Below are 13,610 nucleotides of genomic sequence, written 5' to 3' on the forward strand. Positions count from 1 at the left end.
TTCTATAACCTGTGTATTTAAAGCATTGTCAAGTCCCACTCCTCAATTTGAACTTTTATTTTATTCTGGAAAAGCTTGAATGTACTTGGCTTTATAAATGCCAAACTTATTACGAGCCACCTTTGACGTATTTAGATTTGTTAGTATTTTTGATATTTTATTACATATTTAGTATTACTGTGCTTTGTGTTTGCTGTTCTAGAACTTCTATGTGCACCATCAAAATTTCTCAAAGCACTGTGAGGCTTAAAGCTTTTGCCTATTCACTAATCAATGACCCACTTACAATAATTAGATGGATGGTTAGCTTTGGACTTTGAAAGTGATTCAACTTCAGAATGCTTTTACTGTTTCATACATCTAATTGTATGGCTTAATAAAAGTAATTTCAAACTATAAAGCAACCAATAGTGCATCTTGGAAGACATTGAGTATTGTCAGAATGTTTTCTATATACTGAACTAGATGCTCCTTCTAGATTCCATAAACTCTTTCAGCATGCAAACTACTGGCCATCCCTGCCCAGCTGAATTGACTGTATCTTCTGGGGAAACTCTGCTGGTATGCTCTTTGCAACAGTGTACAGGGTTTTCTCTCTTCTTGAGCCTGCCTCAAGAAGGGCAATGGTAGGACATCAGTATGCCTCACAGGAATGCTTACCTTCTTCCCATCTTCTTAGTTCAGGTTTCTTACCTATCCAGTTGAATGAGCATAGTCAATAAGCAAGTTCTATTTGTTTCCTTCAGAAGGGTGGAATAGTAATGAATAGTAAACTGCATAGTTTATTATGTCTGAAATGGAGGAGATTGTGCTGTTGGGAAAGACTGTTAGATTCTAAGCCTTATCTGTGGTGGAAATACAGTGGGTGGACTAACATGCTCATCTAGACAATTTTAACAGTTATTTGTTAACTGTCCAAAATAATAGCTCCTTAAAGAGAGGAGGTGTTAAGTCAAATTTGGTTGTCACAAAGGCCAAGTAGCTTTTTCTGTAACAGAAAATTTCTGTTAAAAGCTTAGTATACATAACTAATGTTCTAATTAAGGTCAAAGCTACTAGTTCCTCTCACACGTGTCTCTGAGGTGAACAGTAGTAGCAAGCAGTTAGTCACTGTGGTAAACAGATGCGGCTTGAAATGCCAACACAAATAATGCTTTTTTCCCCCACGTTTGATGGTATGTGTTACGGAACTGTGATGAAAGCAGAGATGGTCATAGTAATATTCCTGCACCATGTTAATTAATTTCAAAAGTTTTAAAAATAAAACCCACTGACAGTAGTGCTAGTTGCTACTGTAGTTGCCATAGATGATATCCGTGGATTCTGTTTGGGAAAATTTGAACTTGTCAATCCTGTTGCTCTTCTAAAAGTTGAGTTTATCTACCATTTCTTTCCATTTCTTTTTCTAAAGATTACTTAATTTAGGCTGTTAGAATATTGTATTGTATATTGGTTGCTTACAGTCCAAGCTGGTGGTCTTGATAGTGTATCAAAGACAGTAAGCTAAGTATTCATGGGATAAATAGGAAATCAATTTGTACTTAACTTACAAACACCTGTGTGAAAACTAGGTTAAAACCCCATGTATTTCAGGGCTCTGTTGGAGTCCAGAATAACATTTTTATTGCGGTGAAGTTGCGTGTATATGTGCATTGCTCCTCTAGATGTTGAGTTTCATAGGTTAGCTGTGATGTTATTGGTACTTGTTCAGAAATCCATGGATATATGTTGTCCTTTGTGGGCTATGAAATATAATCCTTGCTGCAAACCCCTGGTGCTTACTTATTTTGAAAACATTTCCTCTAATGATTACTTCGTAAAAACAACACATTTAGGAAAATTGTTCAAACCACTGAAGCAAGTTAGTTTGGAGACTGAATCCTAGCAGTATTTAGGTTTTGATATTACGCAGTTTAGTCTTTACCCAATTGCCTCGGTTTGTCCAACTTTCACCTTCAGAAGCTAAATGGTTCATTTCCTTTTAAAAATAGATTAATATTTCTTTCCCATGTCTTATTCCTTTCCCCTTGCCCCTTCATTTTCACCTACCTTTAGGGCTTGAGTACTTTGCTCTGGGTAAGTTTCCAAGCTCTTTTCTCACTCCCATCCTCATTGACTCGAGTCTTTGCATGAACTCATCTAAACAGCTTTATTTGTTACAGCAGACTGTATCACAAGGTACTGCCACTTGAATGTCACAATAGAACAATTTAATGCATCTCCTCGAAATTGTTAACGCCCCTGTAACCTGTTGGAAAGTCTTTAAAGGCATCTGCTCAGCTTCAAGCTATAATGATTAAAGTAATTGGTGATAGTGGTGTTGATGGCTAAAACATGATGTTAATATTCTTCTGAAACTGTTGTATGTCAGTGAACTATTCTACGTGATAGTACTGGTTTCTTAGAGAAACTTTAATATTGCAGTTATTCTGCCACTGCAAGATTTGGGGAGAAGAAGGTAATGTCATGACTTTTTGTAAACTTGAAAGCAAAGAACTCAGTTCTGCAGTGACATTATGAAGACAGCCTGCCAGTTGCCTTCTGTTAGTCTTCAAATAAGCCTTTTTTCAGAAAGATAACACTTTTTTTTATCAGTGTGTATCTTTCATGCACATCTGTTCTAGATCCATGTCAATCTGATCATCTGATTTGAACTCGAGAAGGCAAATTGTTACAGGGAATCCATTTTCCTTCAATTTAGACTCACTTTACTATGACACCTTTGATTTTGAATTGTGCAAAGATATTGTGACATCCTTAACTTTGATAAAAGCATTGGTCTTCAAGTATGGTCAGAAAATTCTAGAATTCTGTGAGATAAAATGTCATTTCTTGATGCTCTGAATAGAACTGATGTGGTTGTCACAGCCTGTTTGGTTTATGCAGAGCAGTGGAACTGTGGAATTTTTCTGTAGGTCCATACACTTCACTTTTTTTAGTAGTTTGCAAAGAAGTAACATTTTTAAAAAAAACTGAGATGATGGCATGAATATTCTAGCACTGAATTTTTTTCTGAAGCAAATATCATTAAGACCTATTTGTGTATATTTAAAAGTGCGATACTGATTTCTTCCTTTAAATGAAAGAATTCATGCTGAGAAGGTTCCTGAGTTTACTCTGAAAGGGTCTATGCATGGGACAGAATAACGATGAGTTAAGAAATTAAAGATAGGACACTTGACTGAACAAGACAATAAAATAAAAAGTGCGTAATGCCTTGTGTGCAGTTAGAAAGTTTACCCTGTTAACGCTGCTTTGATGCTTCTATTGCTGCTCGTAGCAATTGGCTTGCTATTGTACATACTCATTTCATGTATTGGAATTTCACTGCTTATGCCAGCATGTTTGTCATTGCCATTTCAATGAATTGGAAAACAGTGCTCCATTCTTCTGATTTATAACACTTAGCTAATATCTGAGAGCAACATAGGAGTGTGCAATTCTATTTATAGTGGATTCTTATGTGGTTTAGTTTCAGTTTTCACCTGTTAGTGAAACGAGGTGCTTAATATGTAAAGCAACTTTTTACTGAACATCGGTAATATTCAAGTTTATTATAACTTTCTCTAATGACTGCACATATGTGTATTTTCTACATCAGTACTGCATAGCTCAAAACTGCAAGTTTTGCTTACAATTTTGTAAATTGGAAATTATGGATGCTTTTAGTCTAAGTGTGGAACAAAGCAAAACAAAGGTACTCTTTAAATTGATATTTGTACAGCTTGAATGTTGAATTTAATGAAAAATAAGCATTTATCATGGAATTATTAAAAATCACTGTGATACTAATTTCCATTTGTATACAGTGTAGTTGTAGACAGCATAAACTAATTCTACAACTGTAAGGGCTGAGGAAATAGATTTTGAAAACATTAGTGAAAAACAATACTGTTGAGAGATTTCTGGTCTCTAAAATTGAATATTTAGGTTGCAAATACTTCTCGAATACTGCCTGTGCAGATGTCTGTCTTCATATTTATCTTGTTTTGATTAAAGCAAAGTGATTAAAGTGTGCTGGTCTTGATTTTTTTGACACTGACAAGGCACTGAAGCTTTATTGGTAAGCTGTAGGATGCTGTGGTACTTGAAGTGAACCTCATATTTCATTTGGATTAATATTTTAAACTGACCTCTTGTACGGACAGTTCCTACATAACTTAGGCTGATAGTTGGATAATCTTAGGGTGCTGATGACTTACTGAAGAATATTAGGAAGCTTATGCTAGAAGTAAAGCATAACTTCTGTTGCTGTGTTCTTTCAGGTACTTTGCAACTTTCTTTTCTGAGGCCATAAATCTCTGTTCACCTCTTCTAAATGTCTAATTTGTTTGTAGGAAGTATGAGGAATGAGTCGAGGCATGTTGAAGCTGTAGAAGAGGCAATCTGAAATGCTGCTGGATATGGTTGTTGGGTGCAGTGTTTGTGAGGGCTGTGGTTTGCCTCCAGGGTGCGTGTGTGGTCTGACTTGCCGGATGTTCAAACACATGGTGCCTGACAGAATTCGAGGGACCATGGCCAAAGAAGCTCTAGAGCTGAAGTTCAGGTTGTTGCAGAAGAGATGATAGATATCCTTGGTAGTGGTGTGATGCTGGGCAGAGATGTGGTTCCAATGTGCAGGTAATAAATTTCTGGTGAGAGGGACACTTCTGTAGTTGCCAGCATGAACCTTTTCAAATAGATGCAGCATGTACATTACACTTAAAGCATCTAGATTCCTTTTTTGATTCTAATAAAGCTTTAAATGGTTGCAAGGGGAATTTAATAAAAATTAGAGAACATTGATAAGTATGGAGGTGCTTACAATTCATCCCTTCAGATAGGACAGAAGTCCAAGATGAGGAAAGAAATAGCAAAGAGTATATTAGATAAAATTTTGGTTGCAATGCACACAAACTATATTCAAATACAGTACCTTGTCAACCAGAGTTGATGTAAGTTAAGATAGTTTTAGCTGATCCAAACTTGCATGTGAATTTTAATACGGTGTTTTTAAAGCTGATGGAAGAATGATAATCACAGAGATGCTAAAATATTTGTGCAAGTTAGAGTGAGCATAGACATTTTTGGTTAAGTAGTTACAGGTTAAAGAAAATCTTGAAGAGACAGGGTAAGTATTGAAATTGCTCTTGGTTCTTCTTTTGGAGGTGTTAAGTCTGAATAGAAGTAGTATAATGTAGTTGCAATACATTTGATCACTTCAGTACTTCAGTCATTCTAAGAGAGATGAGGCTGCAAAGAGGCATACTTGAAAATTATGTTGGTGGTACATCTGTTATGTTATGCTTTGAGCAGTTAGTCAGAGTTCAATAGAAAAGGGGCAGGTTTTGATATATATATATTTATAGTATATGAAACCCAGTTCAAAAAGTTCCTTATTTGGAAGAAGTATAGTAGTGGTGATGCAAATAGTTCATCTTTTGTTTAACTTAAGGAGAAGTAATTAAGGTCAGAGAAAGCAAGCTAAACAGGTGAACTGAAAACTATGTAAAAAAAAAAAAAGTTGTTAGCTGCTCAAAGTAAATGTATGCCAAATTTAAAAAAAAAAAAAAAAGCTGCACTCTTGGAGAATCCTAAAAAGTGTCAGCAGTAAAACAGTAAAGTAGGTTTCTGCCAAAAATTGATAGGTCTGCCCAAATGAGGGGATGTGAGAGAGATAAATTATACATTAAATCTAAACTGGTAATAAGGTTGGCTAATAAAGCCTTTGAAGATCAAATGTGTAGGGAGTTGAGAACTATTTATTTTAAAGAAGCAGAGAGCCTAGAATGGTTTAGGTAATTAAGTAACTATAAAGATATAAGTATATAAGGGAGCACAAAAAAACCCAGTTGGAATGTGAGACCATGATGGGGGGAGGAAAAAAGTGTTTGGTTTTGTCCTTCTTGGGGAGGAATGCTTCTTTATAGAGAAGGAGCCTCAGATTACAATTTTAGAATTTAATGCTAATTAAGATGATCAGTAAAAAAATGCAGGTAAAAGAACACTTATTCCCAGTCTTGTATTTTGGAATTTTTTACCAAAAGCAGTATGTAGCATATTGCTTAATTAGCCTTGCTCGCAAAGGACTGGAGGATAACAAACTGGTTTTTTTTACTTTTTTTTTTTTAAAACCAGTTCTGAAGTAACTGGTTTTCCCATTGTGTAAACTGATTAAAAACTATGGAGGTTAGAAGGAGCTGAGTTAAAACAATTAACTAACTAGGTGAACTTTAGAAGGAGGTGACATGGTTATCTGGAGAAAGCTCATACTCGTACACCTATGACTTCTAAGGTATGTGGGAAGCATGATGTGGTCTGTGTATATCACCTTGTTAACTGCATTTTGAAAATGTTATTTGTTAATGACTCTTCCTATCATATGATATTCTGATACAATAAAGGTTCTCTTGTGGTCTAATAGCTATTTTGAAAAGCTGATGAACAGCTAAAAATGTGATGAGTCATCCCCTAATGGAGGGAGGCCTTTGGTGGGGTGCATCATATTTTTAAAAAAACTGATCAAAGGAAGGTGACTAATAGACTCTTGGGGGGGAGTGTGGGGGAGAGAAGTAGCTGTTTTCCAAGTCTCTCTGCCTGCAGGAGGTTGCAGAAGGATCCCATTAATCTCATTGTAAATGAGACATAAAATCACATGTTAAGGCTGGTGTTAAAGTATTATGTGTATAGAAAAATCTTAACCAATGCTTCTTTGGTGATGATTTCTTGATTGGTCATTACCACACATAAAGATCTTTGAATTTCTGTGGACTATTCTATGAAAATACCAGGTGAATAGTGTTTGAAACAGTAGATAAAATGATTGAAAGTAACGAGAGAACAAATACAAAAGCTTTATCATAGAATCATAGAATCATTTGGTTGGAAAAGACCTTTAAGATCATTGAGTCCAACTGTACCTCTCCGTTACTAAACCATGTCCCTAAGCACCTCATCTATCTGTCTTTTAAATACCTCCAGGGATGGTGACTCAACCAGTTCCCTGGCTAGCCCGTTCCAGTGCCTGATAACCCTTCCGGTGAAGAAATTTTTTGTAATATGGAACATAAACCTCCCCTGGCTTGGCTTGAGGCCGTTTCCTCTCGTCCTGTCATGCTGCTGTATGAAGCAGTGCTGTGCTTGCAGCTAGATGCAGGTAGTTCTCCTTGCCCTACCTTAGAAACAATACAGCAGAACTGGAAAAGTAATACACAAAGGTGTGTGGACTAATCAGGGGTCTGGAACTACTTGGAGAAGAAATTAAATATGCCAATTTCAGAAGTGATAACAAAAGACCAGATGTATACTGTACCTGATTTCAGCTTTATAAAAACAAATGGTAGCTTTTTTTGCAATGGATCTATGCTTGATTAATGATAAAAGTTAAGTGACGAAAAGGGAATTTTGCGTAAGTAATTCCTTTTAATGGGAATTAGAAAATGTGTGTTCTAAAACTGTCTTTATAAACTGACAGTGCTTTAATTTTATACAGACACATAAGAAGTTCATGAAAAATGTCAGATGAATTTTGTCCTCTGGCAGAAGAACAGGGAAAAGCAGTGTGTACCCCTTATAGGCATAAGAGGAATTGCTCTTTTGCCACTTTGTGACTTTGCAGGCTGAAGTGGATGGAAACTTTAAACAGGGGAAGACATTTGCTTAAAATTTGCTTAGGAGTGTGGTCCCGTCTCCTAGTGGACCTAAGTACTTTGCTTTCCTTTGAATGTAATGGAGATTGCATTCATTGAAGTTCTAAATACCATTTATGTATATTGCTTATGTAAACCCATCTTTTTCATCACAACATAAATACACTAGGAACTAAAATATGATGGGTGCCTTGTTTGTGGAGTTTAGAGTTGGGGAGGAACCACCACCACTTCTGTGGTGTGCTTAGTGTTTGGTTAGTGATTTCATGTGTAAACCTGGTTAATGCAAGTCGTAGCTAATTTTGAGCTGTACCTGTTCCCATACTGTAGTTTACCACTTCTGGAAAATAACTTGGGCAGAGAATCTGTTCCAGAAAAATGTATTCTGATTGCAACAGTCTAGGTATAATCTCTGCAATCTCTTTTTCTTTTTTTTTTTTCTCCTGGAGTACATGTTAAAAAATGCTGAAGTTGGTAGGTTGGGGTGAGTCATGAGCCGCTTTCTTCAATATCATTGATTCATTTTTTTTTTCCCTTCACTCATGTATGCATTGGGTTTTTTTTTTTTTCCTTTCTGTTTTTTTGCCTGCAGGAATTCCTTCAGTCTGTAATCCAGGCATGGTACCAGTGGCGATACCACCTCCTGCAGTGAACCCTCAGCACCTGTGTAATGAAGAGGACCTGAAATCTATCCAGGACATGTTTCCCAACATGGACAGGGAAGTAATCCGCTCAGTGCTAGAAGCTCAGAGGGGGAACAAGGATGCAGCTATCAACTCCTTGCTTCAGATGGCTGAAGAATCGTAGATCCCTACTTCCTGCATAGTCCCAGTCCTTGATGCCACTTCTTTTTACTTGCCAAGCCAGGGATTTAGCTAGAGGAAGAATTTCCCAACAGCTTTCTGTTAGCGCATCCTGTGTGAAAGATTATACCTCTTTTCTCCGTGGACGTTTGGATCTTTTTCACTTTCTTTCTCAATCTGTACATACTCAGTTTAGCTTATGTCCTACAATATAGCATCAAAGCATCGTTACTATCAGCTGTGCCCTGTGTGGCTATATTCTGATGGGATGGGGAGTAATGCTGCTTTTTTTTTTTCTCCTTTTCTCCCCCTTTTCATAAACTTGTTCTTACAAAGTAACTCTATGCAGTACAGGATTTACTACTGTTTGTTAGACTGAATTTTATTTTTCTGTGGAGGGTTTGCTCTTTAAACATAACTGATTTGTTAAAGTATTTGGGTTTCATCAAGCAGTCTGTTTCTACCAGAAATTAAAAGAAAGACCCTTTCCTTATCTGTGGTGTTTAGTTATTGCTGTGATATGTTCAGCTGTTTCTGACTGAAGATTTTTAATTTAATAAGGTAAATTTCTTAGGTTGCGCTGTTGGTATTTGTAATGAGCATCTTCTATTCAATCTAGTCATCGGGCACCAAAGCAATATATTATCTGGTGTGCATTTGGAGCTTTGTCCTCCCATATAGTATTGTTATGTATCTGTAAAATCTTAAAGGGTTTTAACTTGTACAGCATGTATTGCTGTAGCAGAAAAAAGGACTGAGCCCTAATGTACTCCCACAGTTAATTGCACTCTAAGTACTACTTCTGCATTCCCATGGCTATTTCAAAGAATAAGTGCAGAAGGAAAGATTTTTATATCTGAAAAATTACTGAAGCCATAAACAATTATTTAAGGTATTGTCTTACATTAAAAAAGCAGAAGTCTATGATCTGGTTATAAGGCTTCTTTCTTTACACCTATATTTCAGCAAAACTATTGTTTTATATCAGTGGAAAAACTATTGTATTTTTTTCCTGTAATCTGAAAGGAGAAGCATGAAAACTAGCTTCAAAATCTTTGAATGGCATTGAGTTGCTCAATGACTTCTTAGGCTATGGTTGCTGTAGTCAATTTATTATTTGACGCAGATGGAACTAAATTCGTTGTGAGAGAAAATTAACATATCTGAGTTATAGTCTGATCCTATCCTCTCAAAGGAGGTTGTGGGTTGCTTGTATTTATTAGTGTTATTTTTTTCAGATAACAGTTCATGTTGGAGCTGCAGAATCTTACAGTATGCACCAGTTACTCCTGTTGGATAAATCTCTATGGTGTCTGTTTTTGTAGCTGGTAAAGTAATGCACTTTAAATAGTATGCACCGGTTTATTTTTCCAGTGATGTGCAATGTTGCTGTTTTATCTTTTTTAATGTTCAATTTCAAATACTTTCTACAATAGCCATAGACCTTTATATTTTCAAGAGTTGGAATGAATGTACACTTGAAATCTAGGCTCTTGAGTGATCCATGAGAACATTAAAGCCAGGTTTGGAATAGGGAAAAGGGAACCATATTCTCTTCTTCCCCACACTTTGTTTTGTCTCATGCTTAAAATATTTTCTTTATCTGCTGAAAAGCTGATTTTATCCCCCCTTCAAGACGCCTTTAGGTAGCACTGGCATTAGAGCATGAATATTTATTTTTTTATGGTTAAAAATGATACTGAAACTTTTAAAATACAGCACCAAAAATCATCCGAGTTTCTGGCCTTTTAAAGCTGTCTTTTCATAATGTACAATTTTAAGTTCTGTTATGAATCCCTTACCATCTTAAATTTACCATTGAAAGCATAAGTGTCTTTATACATCCTCCAATTGGCTTTTCAATAATGAGATTCAAGGCTTCTATGTGCTTTAGTCGCCACATTTTTATTTTCTAAAATAAAACAGGTCTTCATCAAGAAACTGGTCTTGCCCCTTCCCTACAATTATGGTAAACTTTGTGATTGAGCAGGTGTAGAGTCATTTGGTCTTTCTAGCACAGTTATTTGTGACATTGTCACCCAAAAGAGTAAATCTTGGTAAGGATTTAATGCTTAGATATCTCCAGGAAGAGTCCCTTGCTCTAACTTTTACACAGATGGCATGAACTGCTAGGGATGAAACAATTCAGGGAAAATGTATATATTTAAATTTTTATATTAAAACGTTGGGATCCATAATACAGCTTTTTATAAAAGCAAGTGGTCATGGTTCAACTTAAGGGCTGGTAAATTGTACTGCATCCTATTACAGCTCGATTTCAAGCACGGAATAAACACCTTTCAATCCTAACCACCGGGAGGGGTAAGTGCAAATGTTAGGTTAGCCAGGTTTATTCATAAACAAGGCTCTGGGCCTCTGAGGGAGGCTCCTGTTCTTAGAAATTTTTTTTGTTTGTTTTGTTCTAGGCAAATGTTAGGCAAAACAGGGTCGAGGTATGAGTTGAAGATGGGATATGTAGGAGCAGTATGGCCAGTAGATGGGTTTCATGTTACACTATACTTAAATACTGTTCTGGGGATTTTTTTTGTCTTGAATTAATTAAGCATTATAGCTGAAACTCTTATGTCAAGATGTGCTACTTTATCGTGTTAAAAAGAACAAAACACTGATCATAAGTCTACTCAGCTTTTCAGCATACATATCCTCTCAGTCAAACTGTTCGTTGTCAGGTTTGAATTGGAGAGATGAAAAAAGTCAGGGAGTGTATTCTAGGGTCTGTGAAATTAAGGTATTGGAACTGAAAGTCTGTTTCTTGATTTAAAACAAATAAATTGTCACTCATTATGATTGTAGCTTTTGACAAAATGCTAATGGAATAATTGTGTGATGCTGCTCTTCTGCTCAACAGCTTCAAGCAGCTTGGAGCCAAAGCCAGCTGTATAAGACTGGCATCTGCTAAAAGTTACTGTTTTTATTACTAGTTTGAGTCCTGCCAAGAGCCTAAACTTGCTAAAGGTAGGAACATTTTTTGTCTAGCTAGATCCTTGCTAACAACTTCTCTACTGCTCTTTGCATCTGCTGATGGTACTGAATGTTTTTTCCTTTACAAATGTTACTGCTTGTTTGGTTGATATGTAATACCATACAGAGGATGTTTTTCGCTGTAATAATTCTGAAGACGTTGTTTCTCTGTATCGAGGTCCAGTATCCAAATGTGTTTCTTGCACTCTAAAGTACATTAACTTTTTCATTCTAATTTAATAAATGTATCCTCTAAATGAAAGTGTATTATGTCTCTGTTGGAGAGCACCACAATGTGAGTCTATAGACTGCTGTAGAATTCAGGTATCAGTTACTGTCTTTTACTCAGTCGTGCACGTTAGTTAACAAGTTACACTGGTTCTTAATGTGATAGTCTGGTGGGATTAGTACAGTAAAAGTATTTTAAATATTCATCTCTAAGATGTCTTTGTCTAACTCTTCTAGGTGCTACTTTCTCAAGAAAACGTTACACTATTGCAGGTCTAGAGGACAGAATGAGGGAATACTGGGGTTGCATTGTTTGAAAGACAGCGTTGGAGGGCAAAGGAGGAGGGAAGAATAGTGTGTGGTATGGAGGAAATGCTCTTCATTATGAAGGGGTTGAGAACTCTAGGCGAGAGTGGTGTTCAAGTGAAGAGTTATGAAACAGACCTTGTTATGTGCTATTTAGCTACAATAAGAGCTGGCTTTATCTGCTCATATATAATTAATGAATTTTAAAGATTTGGTTTACATAGCATTGCTTTTTAATTCTATGATTGACTGTAAAGCTATCTGAGGTCCTCTTTCTCATTTAACAGCATTGCTATCTATGCTCAGTGATTATTAATCAACTGCTAGTCTGTAGTATTTAGTGTATTATCAAGCTAACATTTCAGGTTTTACCATCCAGTTCATAGTATGGTTTTTATCGGGAGTTAATTTTTTTGACAAACAGTAGTTGGGAGGAATCTTTCACAACTGAATTTCCTCGTTTATTTCGTTAATGTACGTAGCACCTACTACAAAATGCAGTGGTTTAAATTGTGCTTTCTGCTAGCCCTTGAGTATCAGTTTCTATCCCAGTTTATGTTCTAAAGCTTAGTTTGCTTTTACATTTCTCCAGTGTACTGTGAGAGATAAGAAAAGTAAGAGTTAATTTACTTAAACAAATGTTGGCATTCTTGTGGCTGCTAAAGCATCTATTTAGCATTTTAATATTTATTAGCTTTTTAATTTCAATGCTAATCAACCAGTGATGATGTGTGGGTGTGTAAAGAGAAATCAGTGTATTTTGAATTATTAAAATGTTTAAGTACATTAATGAGAGCAGGACCTCTAGGAATAAATTTTCTTAGCATAAGTAGGAAAAATGAAAACCCATATTAACCATCTTCTCTGCTGCAGTTTTAAGTTGTAGCCTACTGAAGACTTCAGCCTTCTCCCCTAGGTCTTCATGAAGCTTATTCAGAAACGTATGTTGATCTATTTTCATACTACAGTATATTTTAGATGGATTTTCTTTACTATCTTGCCAAAAAGTGTAATTAATTTTGTAAGAACAAATAGTCTGTACTTATGGTATGCAATAACTTTTGAAGTAAAATTTGCATATAGGTGGGAAAAGTAAATTTGTGGAAAGCCAGTAGATTGAAACTGATCTTAACTACATCTGTGTTTCCAGGTGTGGGAGAACTATGAAAGTATTGCTGTTTGGAGTATTCAAAGAATTCAGTTAGAACATGTTTTTAACTGTACTAATCTGGAATATGAAGCTGATGAGATACAATGGACAACTTTTATAATTTTAATGCATTTATCATTAGAAGAGAATGCAGGATGATCCAATTTATTTTAAAATTATCTCCAATTGTAAAATAACTACAGTGAGTGAAAAAGTACCCTGAACTTATCTTCAATGTCTGTGTTCTTTATGGATTAGATTCGGGAGCTTGGTACTGTGTCACAGGACAATGTTTTTCCACCTTAAATGCATAGTTTTTATAATACTAATCAGCTAAATGTGGAGCATTCAGGTTGATTTGAAATGCTTAATGCTATTTTAACACTTAAGTAATTATAAAAGTGCACATAGTGGGGGGAATGGCAACAAGTTCCTGCCCAGCACAGCAGGCATCTTCTCCATGACTACCCTACCTTCCCAGGTGCCCTTGCATAATAGGTACAAGGCTCTACA

General features: G+C 36.0%; 1 protein-coding gene across 5 annotated transcripts in view; it reads left to right on the top strand.

Annotated features, from left to right (window-relative positions):
- The window catches only part of LOC104124924 (toll interacting protein), a 31,578-nt gene extending 18,791 nt beyond the window's left edge, over positions 1-12,787 (top strand). For all 5 annotated transcript variants that reach the window (XM_035892849.1, XM_035892847.1, XM_035892850.1 and 2 more), the window contains one exon: positions 8,221-12,787. In XM_035892849.1, coding sequence (XP_035748742.1) covers positions 8,221-8,435 — 215 coding nt within the window. In that variant the 3' untranslated portion in view covers positions 8,436-12,787. The remainder of the gene's footprint in view (positions 1-8,220) is intronic.
- The last annotated feature ends 823 nt before the right edge of the window (positions 12,788-13,610 follow it).

Source organism: Egretta garzetta, unplaced genomic scaffold (assembly GCF_000687185.1).
Source record: "Egretta garzetta isolate BGI_Z169 unplaced genomic scaffold, ASM68718v1 scaffold44, whole genome shotgun sequence".
NCBI lineage: Eukaryota > Metazoa > Chordata > Aves > Pelecaniformes > Ardeidae > Egretta > Egretta garzetta.